This window comes from Aptenodytes patagonicus, chromosome 3, assembly GCF_965638725.1.
Source record: "Aptenodytes patagonicus chromosome 3, bAptPat1.pri.cur, whole genome shotgun sequence".
NCBI lineage: Eukaryota > Metazoa > Chordata > Aves > Sphenisciformes > Spheniscidae > Aptenodytes > Aptenodytes patagonicus.
This window is the reverse complement of record NC_134951.1, coordinates 101,116,319-101,131,231: the sequence shown is the minus strand read 5'-3', so window position 1 is coordinate 101,131,231 and position 14,913 is coordinate 101,116,319. Positions and strand designations below refer to the sequence as shown.

Sequence of the window (14,913 nt, the reverse complement as noted above, 5' to 3'; positions counted from 1 at the left end):
AACCTTGTAACAAAAACTGATTTGTAACAAAAAACCTGAAGACTAGATATGACTGTCTCTGGGCTCTAGTCCAGTCCTAATCTAAGTCAATAAACATAGCTCTAAAAGGGAAACTACATTTTTAAAAAAAAAGAAAGTCCTGCAGTTATTTAGGTTGGATGTAGGTATCTGAAAGCATGTTGGTTACAAAAATAGTGAAAAATATTTGCTTTAAATCAAAAACTGTCAAACTGAGTCCAGACAGGTTTTAAAGCCACATGAAAAATTGTGCCATATGCCTCATTTCCTACTACTGTCTTCACTGATTTGTCGTCGTCTTGGAAAACTTCAGTAAAACTATACGTCGTTTGTACTTGCCATTGCTGAGGATTTGTTATTTTAATTGCTTGCTTTTCATATATTTATTAGCACTAAAAAAGACAAAGCAGTCAAAGCAGTCATCAAATAATGTTTGAGAGAAACTGAAATGAGGAAAGTTATTTTGGAAGTCTCTTTTGACACTGATACAACTGAAATATTTTAAAGTGAGAATCAGTTAAGTTGATTCTTGCCACACAACTGAAAAACAGGTGAAACGGTGTTCTCACTTAAGTCTGTAGTTAAGTGCTCACTAGAGTCAGAGACTGAAGCCAAGGAATAACTTCATGCACAATTCTGAAATTATTGTACAGGACTTTAGTAGTAGAGAGACTATTTCAGCATATTTCAGCACGTACTGCACATACATGCAATCAATTAGTGTTCAGCTGGTTATTATCATTAACGTTCATTAGAGTGCATGCCTGTCCAGATTATTTGTGCATGCATCAACTGCACACACCTTCTTTCTAAAATTAGAGACTCTATTATTGCCTCATTTCCCTGGAAATGCATGATCCAAGTTCCATATGATGAACTGGACATAAAAGTATGGACAGATTTTTATTTTTTTAACAGTCATTTCTGATCCTATTCTCCACTTCTAACAAAAAATTTAAGTAGTATCATACTACAAGCTTTATTTGCCAAGGAAGCCGAAGTCAGTAGTACCTCTCTATCAGCCACCTTTCTGAATGACAGCTTAAGAAGTTAATTGGGATTTTGGTTTTAAAGCACTAGAAAACAATCCAGCCTCATCTGCCAAGCCACTTTACATTTGGACTCCTTTAAGGAAAAAGATTGTAAACACAAGTACAATTGGCAATTGTCTGAAACTTGCACATAGCAACGAACTGAGTTCTGTTTTGCTGGGCAAGGATTTCCACCTTCGTGCAGGTCAGTGCATCACTGCGAGAAGCTGAATGCTTGGGAAATGGTATAATGTTAGATGCAACTAACTCATTCTGTTACAGTTTAAGCACTGGAGGGTTTTTGTTTTGTTCTGTCTTTTTTGTATTGTTTGGTGGGGGGTTTTGTGTTTTGTGGGGGTTTTTTTTACAGTTCAAACACTAAATTGATTTGTAAATCCATTTTTTAGTTATAACTGCAATCTGCTGAAGCAGATCATCTTTAAAAATGAACTGTTCCAACATTACTTAAATTGTTTCTTAGAGATTTGAATTGAAAAACAATTTATAAAGATGACTTGAACCAAAAGCATACCATGGGTTTCCACAGAACTGATTAGAGATCTGTATTTAGCCTACGTATAAACAAAGCCCTCATATTTTCCCCTATCATGAGAAAACAACATAACCAAGGGAAGACTTTGAACATGGAAACAGAAAAGTTTTTTGTCATCTGAGAGTGCATGCTCTGGGGGACTTTGTTATTTAAAAAAAAGATGATCAGCAGAGCACATTCTTCCAAGTCATCTTTCATAGTTCCCCTCAAGAGGTATAGCAGTTCTCACAACGTATGCCTACTGTTACCTATTGCTCAAATGATAATTCTGTACTAATTGCTCCTCATTTAGCAAGTATCACTTACATTTTTGAACTCAGACTGACAAATTCCAGGCATTTCACTGGATTATCAGAAGTGGGGAGGTAGATGTCTGGACTCATCGTTCCTTTCTGTTACTAAGAAATACCAAGGAGATTAAGGTTTTCTGGAGCTAGAAAGCAAACAGAGTGGCTATCTTGCAGGATTCAGTGGCATGGCTGGGAAACCCCAGCACTGGATAATGCAACGAGATGCACATAAAACTAGTTTAGCAGAAAGGGCAACATGGGAACCCCGATCTTCAAGAAAGAAATTCAGTCAAGACTCAAAATGTGAAGAGAGACAAGGACTGCAAGTCCAGCTTATTTGTAAACCCACACAAAAATTCACACACAAACAGCAGTCTACAAAGTTCAACAGCATCAAATATGTCACCTATAGCATGCAATACAAAAACACCCCTGCATTCTTCTGATTTTTATTTTAATATGCAGTACCTCAGTGTTCTGCATACGAATTCTGAAGTAGGGACTAGCTCTTCACCATATATGAGGACAACGCAAGTAAACCATTAAAAATATAAATATATACTGAAAGAAAAAATTGTTTTGATTATGCTGTTTTTCACTTCCAGGAATTAATCTCGCAGGTTAAACAACTGCATTTATACATTTTTCCTACAAATATCACAAGTTTCAGAAAAAGCAAAAGGTTAAAAAATTATCTGTCACTACTAGAAAAAGCAATAATCTGATAACCTGACTTCTGCCTTAGAGCATTTATACTAATTCCTATTTCACAGGAGCTTTTATCAGTTCCAAGAACTTGGTAGTTCTACTGGCCAAAAAAAACCCCCACAACCAAACAATACTGATAATCACTTTGCAAATTCTGTAATCCTGAACTATAAACAGGCAGACAATATTAAAGCAAAAGAGGAAAACACAGTGAGAAAACTGTCCACCACAGTATTATATAAATAAATTTTTCTGTGTAAACTAGTTATTTACATTTTTGTAGCATACGATCAATAAATAAATAAAATCACTATTACTTTTTCAGACAAAGTGCTTATGTCAATGTAATGGATTTTTAAACTATATGAAGTGAACAACAGTGAAATTAAACATTTGCCAAAAACCACACAGTATGAAATGTTTTCCATTCTCTACAGTCATTAAAAATCCACTGTTTTCAAGCTGGATTCAGGAAAGAGGATGTCTAATTTTTGAGAAGCTTGAACAGACTCTTTCCTTTGCAAACAATTAAAATCAGAAAACCCCCACTATGTCTCCTGAAATAAAAAGGAAATTTAAGTATCAGATCTTGCTGAAAATTTACTTAGAAATCTTAGAAACAAAGAACAAGTGCAATTAAATGATAGTATAAGTTAGCAGGAATAATACATTTGTTGAACATTTCTGTAAGATAACTTCCTAATCTATTGAGAAAAGGCTCCATTAAATGTATATAGTAGTTTGAACAGAGAAAGGCCATAACTTTTTCAAAAATTTCGATAACTTATTTCAGTACGTTAAGACAGTGAAAAGTAAATAGTGCTGTTAAAGTTCAGCACAAAAGATAATCCAAGGTAAATCGCCAAAAATGCTTTAAAAAAAATAAAGGTGTGAATTAAAAAAAGCACACGGGGAAAAAAAGAAAGCAATATAGTACAGTTTCTATCCAAACCAACAGCAGAATAGTTTAGTTTGAATTCAACAAACTAACGGACAAAATTTGAAGTTTAAAGAGGATAAATACCTTCACTACTACCAGCTATTAACAAAATATTTATTCCCAGATCATTTAATACCCATAGGATTAGTAAGCATTCCATACCATAGTCAGACAACACAAGCTTTATCATTTGCATTTAAACCTCATTTATCAAGAAATAAACACACAATGCCAAACAGGTCCTTGGCTGTTTGAGCTGCTATTCTTGCATACTTTGTTACAATGATAATAGCAACAGAGTGAACCTCAGGAAGAGAAAATAAAATGCTTCAGCGAGTCTCTCTTACTGACTCAGGAGAACTACTTTCATGCTCCAAAGAGCTACAGCCATTTTCCTTTGGCTGGAAGGATGGGTCAAGCTTGACTCAAAAAAGACAGACAAGGCAATAAAAAGAAACACTTCAAAAAAATTACATTTAAAACTATCTGTTAAGTTAAAATATGCTGAAAAGATGAGTATCACAGCAAAGTGACCTTACCAGTAAACAACATCCAGTGGTGCGAAATATTTCTTCATAATTAAGTCAGCAAAGTAAGCTTCTGTTTCCCTGCAGGCTGTGCCATTGCCAATCACGACAGTGCTACAGCTTTGCATGGGGTAAAAAGATGAACAATTACTCTTAATTATTATTTTAGACTTTTTCATACATAGCATTCAATGCACAACAATGACCAATACATCTTATTTTATATAATACAAGGTTCAGATTTAATAAGAACGTACTCCTAGTAATATCACGTTGTGTTTAACAGGTTTGCAGTGTGACGGTTCATGAGATGAGTCAAAATTTTCACTCATTTGTAATGGAATTGAACAGTGGTAATACCCGCAGAAAACCCAAAAATGATACTTCATAAGAGAAAAGTAATGTTATTTACAGTCCTCAAACCCTTTCACCTCATATTTCCCTCATCTGTTACGAGTCATGAAAAAGGGCAGAAGCCCAAGCAATCATCTTAATTCCTTAATGGGAACATCATAGTTTGCAACAGCTTGCAAGGTCACTGCCTCTGACTGGCCCCACCACAGCCAGTCAGCCATCAAATCACCTTGTTCGAAGCCAATCTAATGCTTAAAGACAAACTGGACTGTATGCTGTGGCAGTTCAGCAGCTAACCAGATGTCTGTCCACAGGGGATCCCAAAACAGTTGGATACAATAGCCCTTTAATCATGCTGCCCCTATTTGCAAGTCCATCTGGAGATCTATCTGAGCAGGATTTCCTTTGCTTAATAAAACTCTTCCAAAGACTAAATGTGGCTTTTGGAACAGGGAAAGATCGATGAGTGGTTTGGGGGTTGTGGGGGGTAGGAAGAGTGAGGCTAATCTTATTCCTTAGCTGAATGTTAATTTCTATTCCTATAAATAAATGGATTGACAGAGCTTTATGGGGATACATTCATAGCATGCAGCCTTAGTCATAGCCATGGCTTGATTTCATATGCTTCTAACATCTACATAGTGTAAAAGCATGAACGTAGACTAAAAGAAAAATAAGCTCTGAACTACATAAAAAAAGAATAATTCCAGTTAAATCATTAGAATTTTTATTCCAGCCAAAAGCAAGTATTTATATAGTGAAGATTTTCATTACGTTTGGTAAGAAAGAGTAATAAATGGAAGTTTCTTTAGCATACTTGTACTGTAGCAGAAGCCTCTTTATCTTCTCAGCTTCACGAAATCCTTGACCAGAATGCAAGTAAACGACATCAGTATGGAGTATCTGACCTAGAACAATGAAAGGCAAAGCCATATGATAAAAACCACAAAGATCCAAAAGCTATATCCTGCAGAACTACTAAAGTTAATTTGATGATTCGCAAAGAAAGCTTCTTAATAAGCCATCTCTCTCTTATTTTCGTATCCAATTAGAAGAAATGTATGGTGGGCAGAGGACTTAAATGCTTTGGCTGCCAAAGCAAAATGAGTTGACACATTTTCTAGTTCCCTGGGGACATATCCACACAACAAGTAACGAGCATCTAGTCATATTAGGCAAATAAAGTGTATTATATTGTCAAAGAGAAAAACAGCAATTCACTGCAAAAGATTTATTGCTCTAGTCTAGTACATTTTACAGATCCAGTAAAGAGAGATGAAAATTAGGAATGCAGTCTCGGGACTTGCAGTCCAGGAGCTCTAGGACTCCGATGCCAGCTCTTGCCGTCATCCCATCTATCACATTTGGAAATAACTCTGTATTAACTGGTACTGATAGCTTATGGTGCAATGCAAGCTAATAACCATCTACCTTACCTTTACTGCCATTTTAACACGTGTCAAGAACACATCTTTCCTTACATCCACCCTGGCCAGATATATTCTCAGACAAAAAGCAACGACAAAATAAAAGGAAAACAAACCATTTTCGCATGGGCCTAAAGAGGTATGTATCCCCAGATCAGACTAGGATGAACTGGAAAGGCTCTGTTCTATATCTGTCTAAAAACTGAATTAAAAAGTTCTGCAACTACAATGTTTCTGACTTCTCACATTAACACACATACTACCAAACAAAAGGGGCTGATAAAGTGTCCAGATGTCCAAGATATTACCCATGAAAAAAGCAAAGTTAAAGAAAGTATTTAAATTCAAATTCTTTATTAAACAATAAAAATGCCAGGTGTTCTCTTTGCTGACTACTGAGAGGCACAATTATTTGAACCTGTATTCAAGAAAGCAGAAGGGATTTTAAATTCTGTTTTAGAGAGGAATAATAACACCAAAAGAGACACCGGAATCCAGGTGCCAGAAACGTAACCTTAAGCCTGAAGAAAGGAGTTTGCATGACAGGATGCGTGGAAAACACTAAAAGCTTAAGGAAAAAATCAGTTCAATAAAAAAGTAGGTTTTGAAATGATCCTTTCCTCTAAATAAATATATTTTTATCAGTCCTTTCAAAAATACTTGGAATTGAAACTTACTGGTCGGTGAAATAATTGCCAACTTGCAGCCATGTTTGTAGCCAGGATCTACTCCCATCAAAGTACGGCCCCTCACAGGGCTGGTCAGAAGCAACTGCCGGAGATTTCTCCCAAACATCATCACAGACTCTTTCTCTGCATCAGATGTCAACTTTGATCTTAGAAGGATGAAAGCAAAAAACATTTTCCCCTCAATTAGCTTTCAAACGCACTTTTGAATTGTTCCAAAGTTGTAAGGCTTTTTCCAATCATGTTTTCATTATCTTTAATTAAATATTACATTTCCAATCAAGTTTTTGACACTTTTTAAAAAAGGATCAGCTATATGATCATCTCATTCTGGGTCTAAGAAAGTAAATCAACATAAAGAGTATAATAGAAACACCTATAAGAATGTACACATACCAACTAACATTCAAACATCAACTCATAATTTTGAGCGAAGAACAGCTTCCCATCAAAGCTGATACCTAATTGCAAAGAAAAGTGGATTTGAAGGCGGCATGGATTGACTTCATCATAACTTCCCAGTTCTAGAGAAAAATCACTACCCAGCAAAAAAAAGGATGATCATTTAGGCTGAGAGGTACTAGAGAGAAACTAGAAGGGCCTATCCAATTAATTGCTAACACACCATGACTCATGAGGCATTTAATTTCATCTACGAATTACATTATCTAACAGTCATCACAGAAGCATTTAGACTTGAGGTCTTTCTAGGAGGGTATTCCGCTTCCTCAGAACCAAACTAGAAAGCTGATGGGGTCATGATGTTCCCTACCTTTCTTTTCCATATTCTTCAAGAGAAAAGTGAGTTAGTGCACCAAGGATTGACTTTGATGACTTCAAGCAAGAATACTTACTGCAGAGTGTTATGTCTTATTTGTCAGATGTGGCCATTAAGATAATGACTGATAAGGACAAGTGTTTCTGTCATGGTATGGCATCTTATACAAAAAAAGCAAAATTGAAAAAGTCTAAATGGGGACACAAATATTCATCACCTAGTTGATTTTTTTTTTCTTTTGCAGGTACTCATTGCCATTTTCAGCTGCATTACATTGTCAGTAACTACAGTAATTAGGCAAGCAACAGCAATCCAGTAAAGCCTTCATATAACTTAAAGGGTAGCCAGTGACCTTATTCTCCTTTTCCTTTTACCCATCACCGAAAAAAGTAATACCTGGGTTTATTTTTACAGAAGAAAAAAACCTGCATTCCCATTAACTAACCCTATAAGAATGGGGTGAGGGAAATTACTCAAGTTGTTTAGGTCAATCAATGCATGACACAAGCAGGCTACAAACAATTCAAACACAAACCTCATAAGGGCTATTTGACATGACGGGATATGAAGCTGTTCTGAGCAATTTTCAGATGTGGAAGAACTTAAGAGTCTGACCTGAGTTTGCCCAGGATCCAATCAAACAACGGGCTCAGCCCTGTCTCATCCCACAGTGGTACAGAAAGAGCTGGTACTTTGTCTCATTTGTAAATGTCTCATTTGTAATCATGTCTCATTTGTAAAGCGGTCTAGATTCTCTTTCACACATTGTTGACTGAACATTTTCTAAGGAAGTGTGCAACAGCAAAAGGCTCCCTTATATCCCCATGCTTTTTGTTTCTGTATCAAGTATACCAAATTAACACAGACATGATTTAAAGTGAGATGGTGAAGGGTATACATGCATTCCAAGACTCCTTAGCAATTCAAAACATGCGCTCAGCACCAAAGAGCAGACACTCTGTGTATTGCACCACTAAAGACAAGAATATGGGAATGGCTGCACTAGTTCAGGTAAGTGGTCCCTCTATCCCAGTATCCTGTCTCCAAGTGTGGCTATAAGCAGCTGCCTAGGGAGCTGATACAGCAGCACTAGTATACTTGTCCCATAATCTTATCGTAGCCTCCAACTATTTCCAGCTCAGAGTATTTCCCGGGTTTGACATGATTTGTCTCTTTAGTAGCCCATAACAGATCTCTTGTCCAACTATCCAGTCCCCTACTGAACCCATGCATGTTTCTTCCGTCCACATAGTCCGCTGGCAGTGAGTTCTGCAGGTGCATTACAAACTGTGCAAATAGCTGCCACCTTTTGGTTAGAAGCTGATTCTTTTTAATTTTTATGGCCCCCCTAGGTCTTATACTGGAAGAGAGTAAAAATTTATCCCTAGAAACCCTGTGCCACTCTTCACACGCCATTCATCTCTAAGTCCTCTCTTTTCCGAGCTGAAGTGTCATAGCCTAGTCAATCATAATATTCTATATAAAAGGAGAATTACTTCCCCTCGCAAGCATGATTTTTACACTCATCTCCACTGAACTTCAGTTGCCATTTCATTTCCTGATTATTCAGTCTTGCAGCATCCTCCTCCCATTCTTAAAAAAAAATACACAAAAATAACCTAAACCACAGAACAAGCTTCTTCCAGGGAGAGTCCAGGGACAGAACAATTTGATGCCACTTGTAAGAGACCAGAGGAAAAGCAAATATCTAAGTCTCACAGCTGTATGGATCTTCTACATACACGCAAAATAGAGATTCAACCAGCCACATGTGCATAGAAATGAAGTTTAAAAGTGGCTTGTAAATAAGGTAAGGTTGAATGCTCTTAGACTGGAGGCTTTATAAAGAGACAGGCCAAGTTCCAGCTTTCCATCTATCCCAGAGATACGGGGTCCCTATTGCCCACAAGGCCAAGTCCTCCCACACTGCAAATTCACATCAGTCCACCTGTGAAGGGAGACTTGTGCAGGAATTAAAATTGCCCCTAAACACATGCTATTAGTTATGTGCACCTTATGGAAATCATGTTTAAAATTGGCATGAATATACAGAAACTTTTATAGTAACAGGAAATGTTAAAGTGCCAGGTGCGTAGGGGGAACATAACATACGTCCTTTCTATTACATAATATCCTGTATTTTTTTATTTCAAATATAGACCTCTCTTTTCTCTCTAACTGTCTCTCACTCAACACTTGTATCAATGACATGATCTACTGTCCCAAGTACTGGCCCTTAATTTCAAGTTTGGGATAGTCATTTGATCCTTGAACAAAAATCAAGCTACCTCAAACAATCTAATATCTTTCCCTTTTTCAGTGCACTACTGGCTTCATCCAAATGGCAAGATGCCCAGCTTCATGTTTTTCCAATTTGTGACAATTCTCATTAATATGGCAGAGATATAAGGCAGAGGCGGATAGCAGTCCTCCTCTCTAAACACAAGGGGAATGGTTATTTTGTAAAAAACAAAACAAAACCCTTCAGTTGCTACTTTATGAAAAAGTACCAACCAAGTCAGAATTTCAAGCCCCTGCCTTGAACTCTATGAAGCACTCAGACTGTATATCACTAACAGGTATATTGTAATAAAAGCAAATAACCTAATCATGACCTACTAGCTTCTATAGTCAATGTTCTAAGAGTCAGTTTTTAAATTGAGATTTAAAACACCCCACTTCCATATACAGTCTGAGAGGCAATCCTTTCCATGGAAAAATATCTGCAAACTAGCTTCAGGTGCGAAACAAGATATACAGAGAAATGTTTGTGTCCCTGAAGACAGAGGGGAGAAAGCACTCACTTTGAGAAAGCATGGAAAATTAGGAAAGGATTATCCATTAAAAAATATGTCCGTGCCACATCACTTGTATCAAATCCTGATGGAATCATTCCATGCAGTACTGCAACAAAATAAAATGTATTTCAAAGAGCCAAAAGCAACACTGGACATTATTATACCAGATACAAGAAATGATGCTATCTGACAGAGTGGAAGAAAGGAAATTAAACAATAAATAAGGTAACTGTCTTGCTGGCAAGTTTCATTCTTCTGATCACTAGAAGCACCAGAAATTTCAATACACTCTTGGAAACTTTCTGTTCCAACATTTAATGATAATAAAAAGAAAAGAAAAAGAACAGTGGGGAGTGGGTTGGAAATATTAATGCTAAAAGGAGGTATTGAATACTTTAGCAGCCCTTTGCTGTCCTAAAAATCAGCTTCTGGTGTGGGTGGAAAGAGAATAAAAGAAGGATAAGGGTTAAGTGGTCATGGACCAGGAATACTACTGGCAGGTGCTTTGCATTCCTCTCTATAGGAGATGTTTCAGCTTTTCCTAACCAGACACCACCAATCATGCAAAATTATCACAGAGAGTAAAACATAAGCAGACATCCACTCAGGAACAGGCAGCAAGCTTTGTATGCTTTGCATTTATGACTTGTGAGTTACATCTAGGAAGTAATAGGGAAGGAAGCCTTTTTTTTTTTTTAATTAAGAGAACAGAAAACCTTCAGCAACCTACTGCTGCAGCAGCCCTCAGTGTTATACACACCACAGAGGCCACAACAGTCCTGTGGTAGGAACCACGAAGCAAAAACACAACAAAAGAGCCTTGAAGAACCCTTATGTCAGTTTGCTTATTTATGATAAAACCAAGCCCCACTAAAAGGTAAGCCTTTTTTCCTTATTTTAAAAGAGTTTGATTGTAGAGAAGGCTAGGAATGACAACTACTTCCACACTCATGTGACAGAAGCCAACAGTTGGACTCACCATCATGAGATGTTCATCATTTTGGCCAAACAATAGACACAGTGCCTCCCCTAAGTAGCTACATGTACTGTGGTCACAAAAAAGTGAACTCGGCATTTTCAAAAATCTGTGAAATTCACAGTAGCAAAACACAGGCTCACTAATCAAAAGAGGTGAAGCACTCTTGCTTGCAAAGTAATGAGCAAACACAACATACTGTAGTGAAGAAACCCAAAAGCCATTAGAAATATCTGCTGTTCAAAGCTTTAGCTGACAGATCTTTTCAGAGGGGAAGAACATAGAAGATCCAGCCAATGATGCTCATGAAAAGAAATGCCAGGAAAACAACTCCAATTTGAACAGAAACATAAGAGCACAGCCAAGCAGGTACAGAAGAACTGTATTTCAGAATGTGATTGCTGATTTTAGGTACTGAATAACCAACACGTCATTTTGATACAAGTCATTTCAATGTTTCTGGTCCAAGAAACAGGGTCTCTTTGATAAACTCCATTTGAACTACCTCAAAACAGGTATTAAAACTTAGGTCACATATCAGAAAGCTTTGCCAGAATCAAACATGTTATGCTTTGGGGAGCTTCTCTTGTATTCAAGAGAAGAATCACACCATCAGTACTGTTAGCCATTAGAAGATAACTCTTTTAGAATGTAGACTTTTTGACATGTTAAGTAATTTCGATTATGTGGTAAACTCCTACACTACACCATGAAAAAACCCTATTTAATTAATGTTACTTTGATACTAAGTTTTAAATTTCCTTTACATTTAGAACAATATTCTAGATCTTACAAGTGACACTTTGCCTGATGACATCATTACTACAGTATCACCAGAAATAAGTTTACTGACTTCTCTAGAGCCATCACAATACCCACAAAATGGTATCAGACTAACATTATGACTAATTCGTTCACCACAAAGTGCAGATGACAAACATGAGGGACGCTTCCAACCACAACAATTACTTTGCTGGTTTCTTTCAGAGAGGTAAAAGAGAAGGAGTCAGAACAATGTCACTGGCAGTAGTATTGCTGTGACATGAAGAGATGCTGGGAAAATTCAGTGACATAATGGTTTATGCTAATACAAGGATAAAGATGCAACTATTACGGTAATGTAGATCTAAACTGTACTTTATTAGATAAATGTACAAGCAACAAATATGTAAACATGTAAAATGACTTCACAGAAAGATCATTTCTCTACTGTAGCCTAAACCACATAGGGTCACAAATTAAATCTACAGAACCAAGACTACACAGTTCATTTCTTCTGTAAGCACTGAGCATTAAAAACATGCTGATATTTTCAAATGGATAAAAGATATTCTAACAAAAAGTTGGGGAGGGAATTGTTAAGAAATTGGTAGTATGAAAATACACATCCATTCTGGGCTTACCTGAATTCTCTACAGAGGAGAGGATATATAAGACGTTTATATGCATCTTCTACCGAATTCCGTAGTATCCTCATTAATTCTGGTTTTAAAAATTGTTTAGGTCTCCATCTGCAAAAGAACAGAAAAAGAAAAATAAGAAATATTTTAAGAACATATGCAAAAACTCAGAAAAAAGGGAATTTTCAAACAAAGACTTCTACATTGAGTATAATGTCCTATAAACTGCAGAATTACTACAATAATTAGGCAATGAAATCATAGCTTCAAATATGAATGGAATGAGAAGTTGCTCATGGTTCTACTATCAGACAAGGGACAAGGCCTACCTTTTATCTTTTTTTGTTAGGTATTAGAATGCAATCATATTTTATGTTTTAAAGAAAATATAAAAAAATGTTACTCTTCACTTGGAGAAGTCAAAGCTTACCACAACTGAACAAAGAACTTTGTTCCATATCACCATTAGGGTTGCATTATTTGCTATTCCTCGATACATAAAAAAATGACTAAACATCCTCTGTGAGTGTCACTGCAGAGCTACTGCTGTAAGGCAACTGTGTCCAGACAGAAATTCAAGAGCTGCACTAATATCAATTAATGAAACCCAATTCAAATTTCATTTGGAATGCTGTGAGTATCTCTATTCAAACTCAAAATGAAATCTATCAATTTTGCAGCAGTCCTTAAAAAAAAAACCCACAAAACAACAAAAACCAAACAATTTGCAAATGATTCTTCTCTTTTATCTGTTGCTGATATATCTAAAGTGTAAATAACATTCTAGCAAAAGGGAAAACAAAATAAACAATACCAAACAAACACAAGACGATTTCCCAACATTTTCTAAGCCAAACTCTTTGGAGCATCCCCTTTTCTAAGGAAACTGTGCACAGTGGTCATAGCCGTAAAGACAATTACTTCAAATTTGGTCCTAAAATACACCTCAGTTTCAAAGCTCTCCAGAAGAGAGATCCCAGATATTTATTCCATTGATCTTTTTGTTTTGGGCAACATTACGGGGGAGGGGGGGCAGTGCTTGAACAAGCACAACTGACTCACTGAGATTGTCCACCCAATGCAAAGGGAGAAAGATTGAGGAGACACAGCCAGATGTATTATACTCCAACAGAAGTAAAGACTATGAACATTTTCCATTACAGTCCACCTGTTTTTTACTTCTTTTTAAAATACTGATAACATTCAGAGTTTTCTTCATTTAGTGTATTTTTTTACATGCCTGGGTCCCTAACTGCAAAGTGGGATACATACATATTTTTTAGTATGTCTGGCTAAGTTTTGTAAGTTTTTTGGTTGGTTGGTTTTGTTTTTTTAAATGCAACATGATAGAATTATGGCCATTTGATAACGTGTCCAGCTGCAGGCCCAGGCAAAAACAGGACTGAATTTTACTTTTGACTTTGTTTACTTGCACTCACTCAGAAATACTGAGAATCCTAAATTGCTCCTACCCAGACAGCTTTTCAGTTGTTTAAGGGGATCTACAATTTCCTGAAACAGCTTTAAGTGTCTGCACATATAATAGTTGAGAAATGCGTGATCGAGTCAACACTGCATTAACGCAGACAGACATGGCAGCAGAATTAAGCTTACCATTTAGTTTTACAACATCTAGAGTTGTAAGTTGTAGTGCTTACCCATATGACCTCATCACTTTGCTAACAGTTTTTGCAAATAGTTCTATTATACTTATATGTAACTAGAGACTCTTTCCATTCCTATATAAAAGTGGCAAAGGCTTTAAACCCTCTTACTGCTACCCAATTCTATAAAAATGAAGTTTTTACAGGTGGCAAGTATAAGTACACTCCCGGAGAAAGTATCCTCAGCACAAATAAGAATGAATTTGGAAACCTGGCAGCTGTTTCCCCCTTTCTTCCATCCATTAAAGCTAGTTAGCAAACGTTTTCTCTGTAAATAGGTTATCACAGCAGATATTTTTATTACCTGCCTATATATAAGTAAAAATTATTTAGGCAACATTCTATTAGAAATTGCTACAAATGCAAAAAATATCCAAACAGTAAGTTCAATCATAGCAAATACTGCATTTTAATCATTCCAATACTTCATGAGGAAAGAGAAAAATCCACTTCACTGCAAAAAAACAAAGCAAAAGCATGTGTGTATATTTTTAAAGATCATCGCAGCCTAGTTAAGCTTCCCTCTAAGAACAGATTTTTCTTGATTATTTAATCAAGAGCTGACTTTTGAAGCCCTTTAAATGAAGCCCTATTTAGAAAAGCTCCACATAAATAATATCATCTTACTCAGCTCTCCACGTGCGTGTGCTCACAACAGGGACCACCATAAGCATAAATGGCTTAGGCTACTGAGACACCTCAGAGGCTGAATCTATACATCAACAGAATTAACATAGCCCAAGTTAAGAACCACTTGTATTAA

General features: G+C 36.5%; 1 protein-coding gene across 5 annotated transcripts in view; it reads right to left on the bottom strand.

The window, feature by feature from the left end:
- Window positions 1–14,913, bottom strand: part of SRBD1 (S1 RNA binding domain 1) — a 133,493-nt gene that overhangs the window by 93,111 nt on the left and 25,469 nt on the right. For all 5 annotated transcript variants that reach the window (XM_076334415.1, XM_076334418.1, XM_076334419.1 and 2 more), the window contains 4 exons: window positions 12,490–12,597; window positions 6,526–6,683; window positions 5,239–5,329; window positions 4,080–4,187 (listed from right to left, as the gene is read on the bottom strand). In XM_076334415.1, the coding sequence (XP_076190530.1) occupies window positions 4,080–4,187; window positions 5,239–5,329; window positions 6,526–6,683; window positions 12,490–12,597 (465 nt within the window). The remainder of the gene's footprint in view (window positions 1–4,079; window positions 4,188–5,238; window positions 5,330–6,525; window positions 6,684–12,489; window positions 12,598–14,913) is intronic.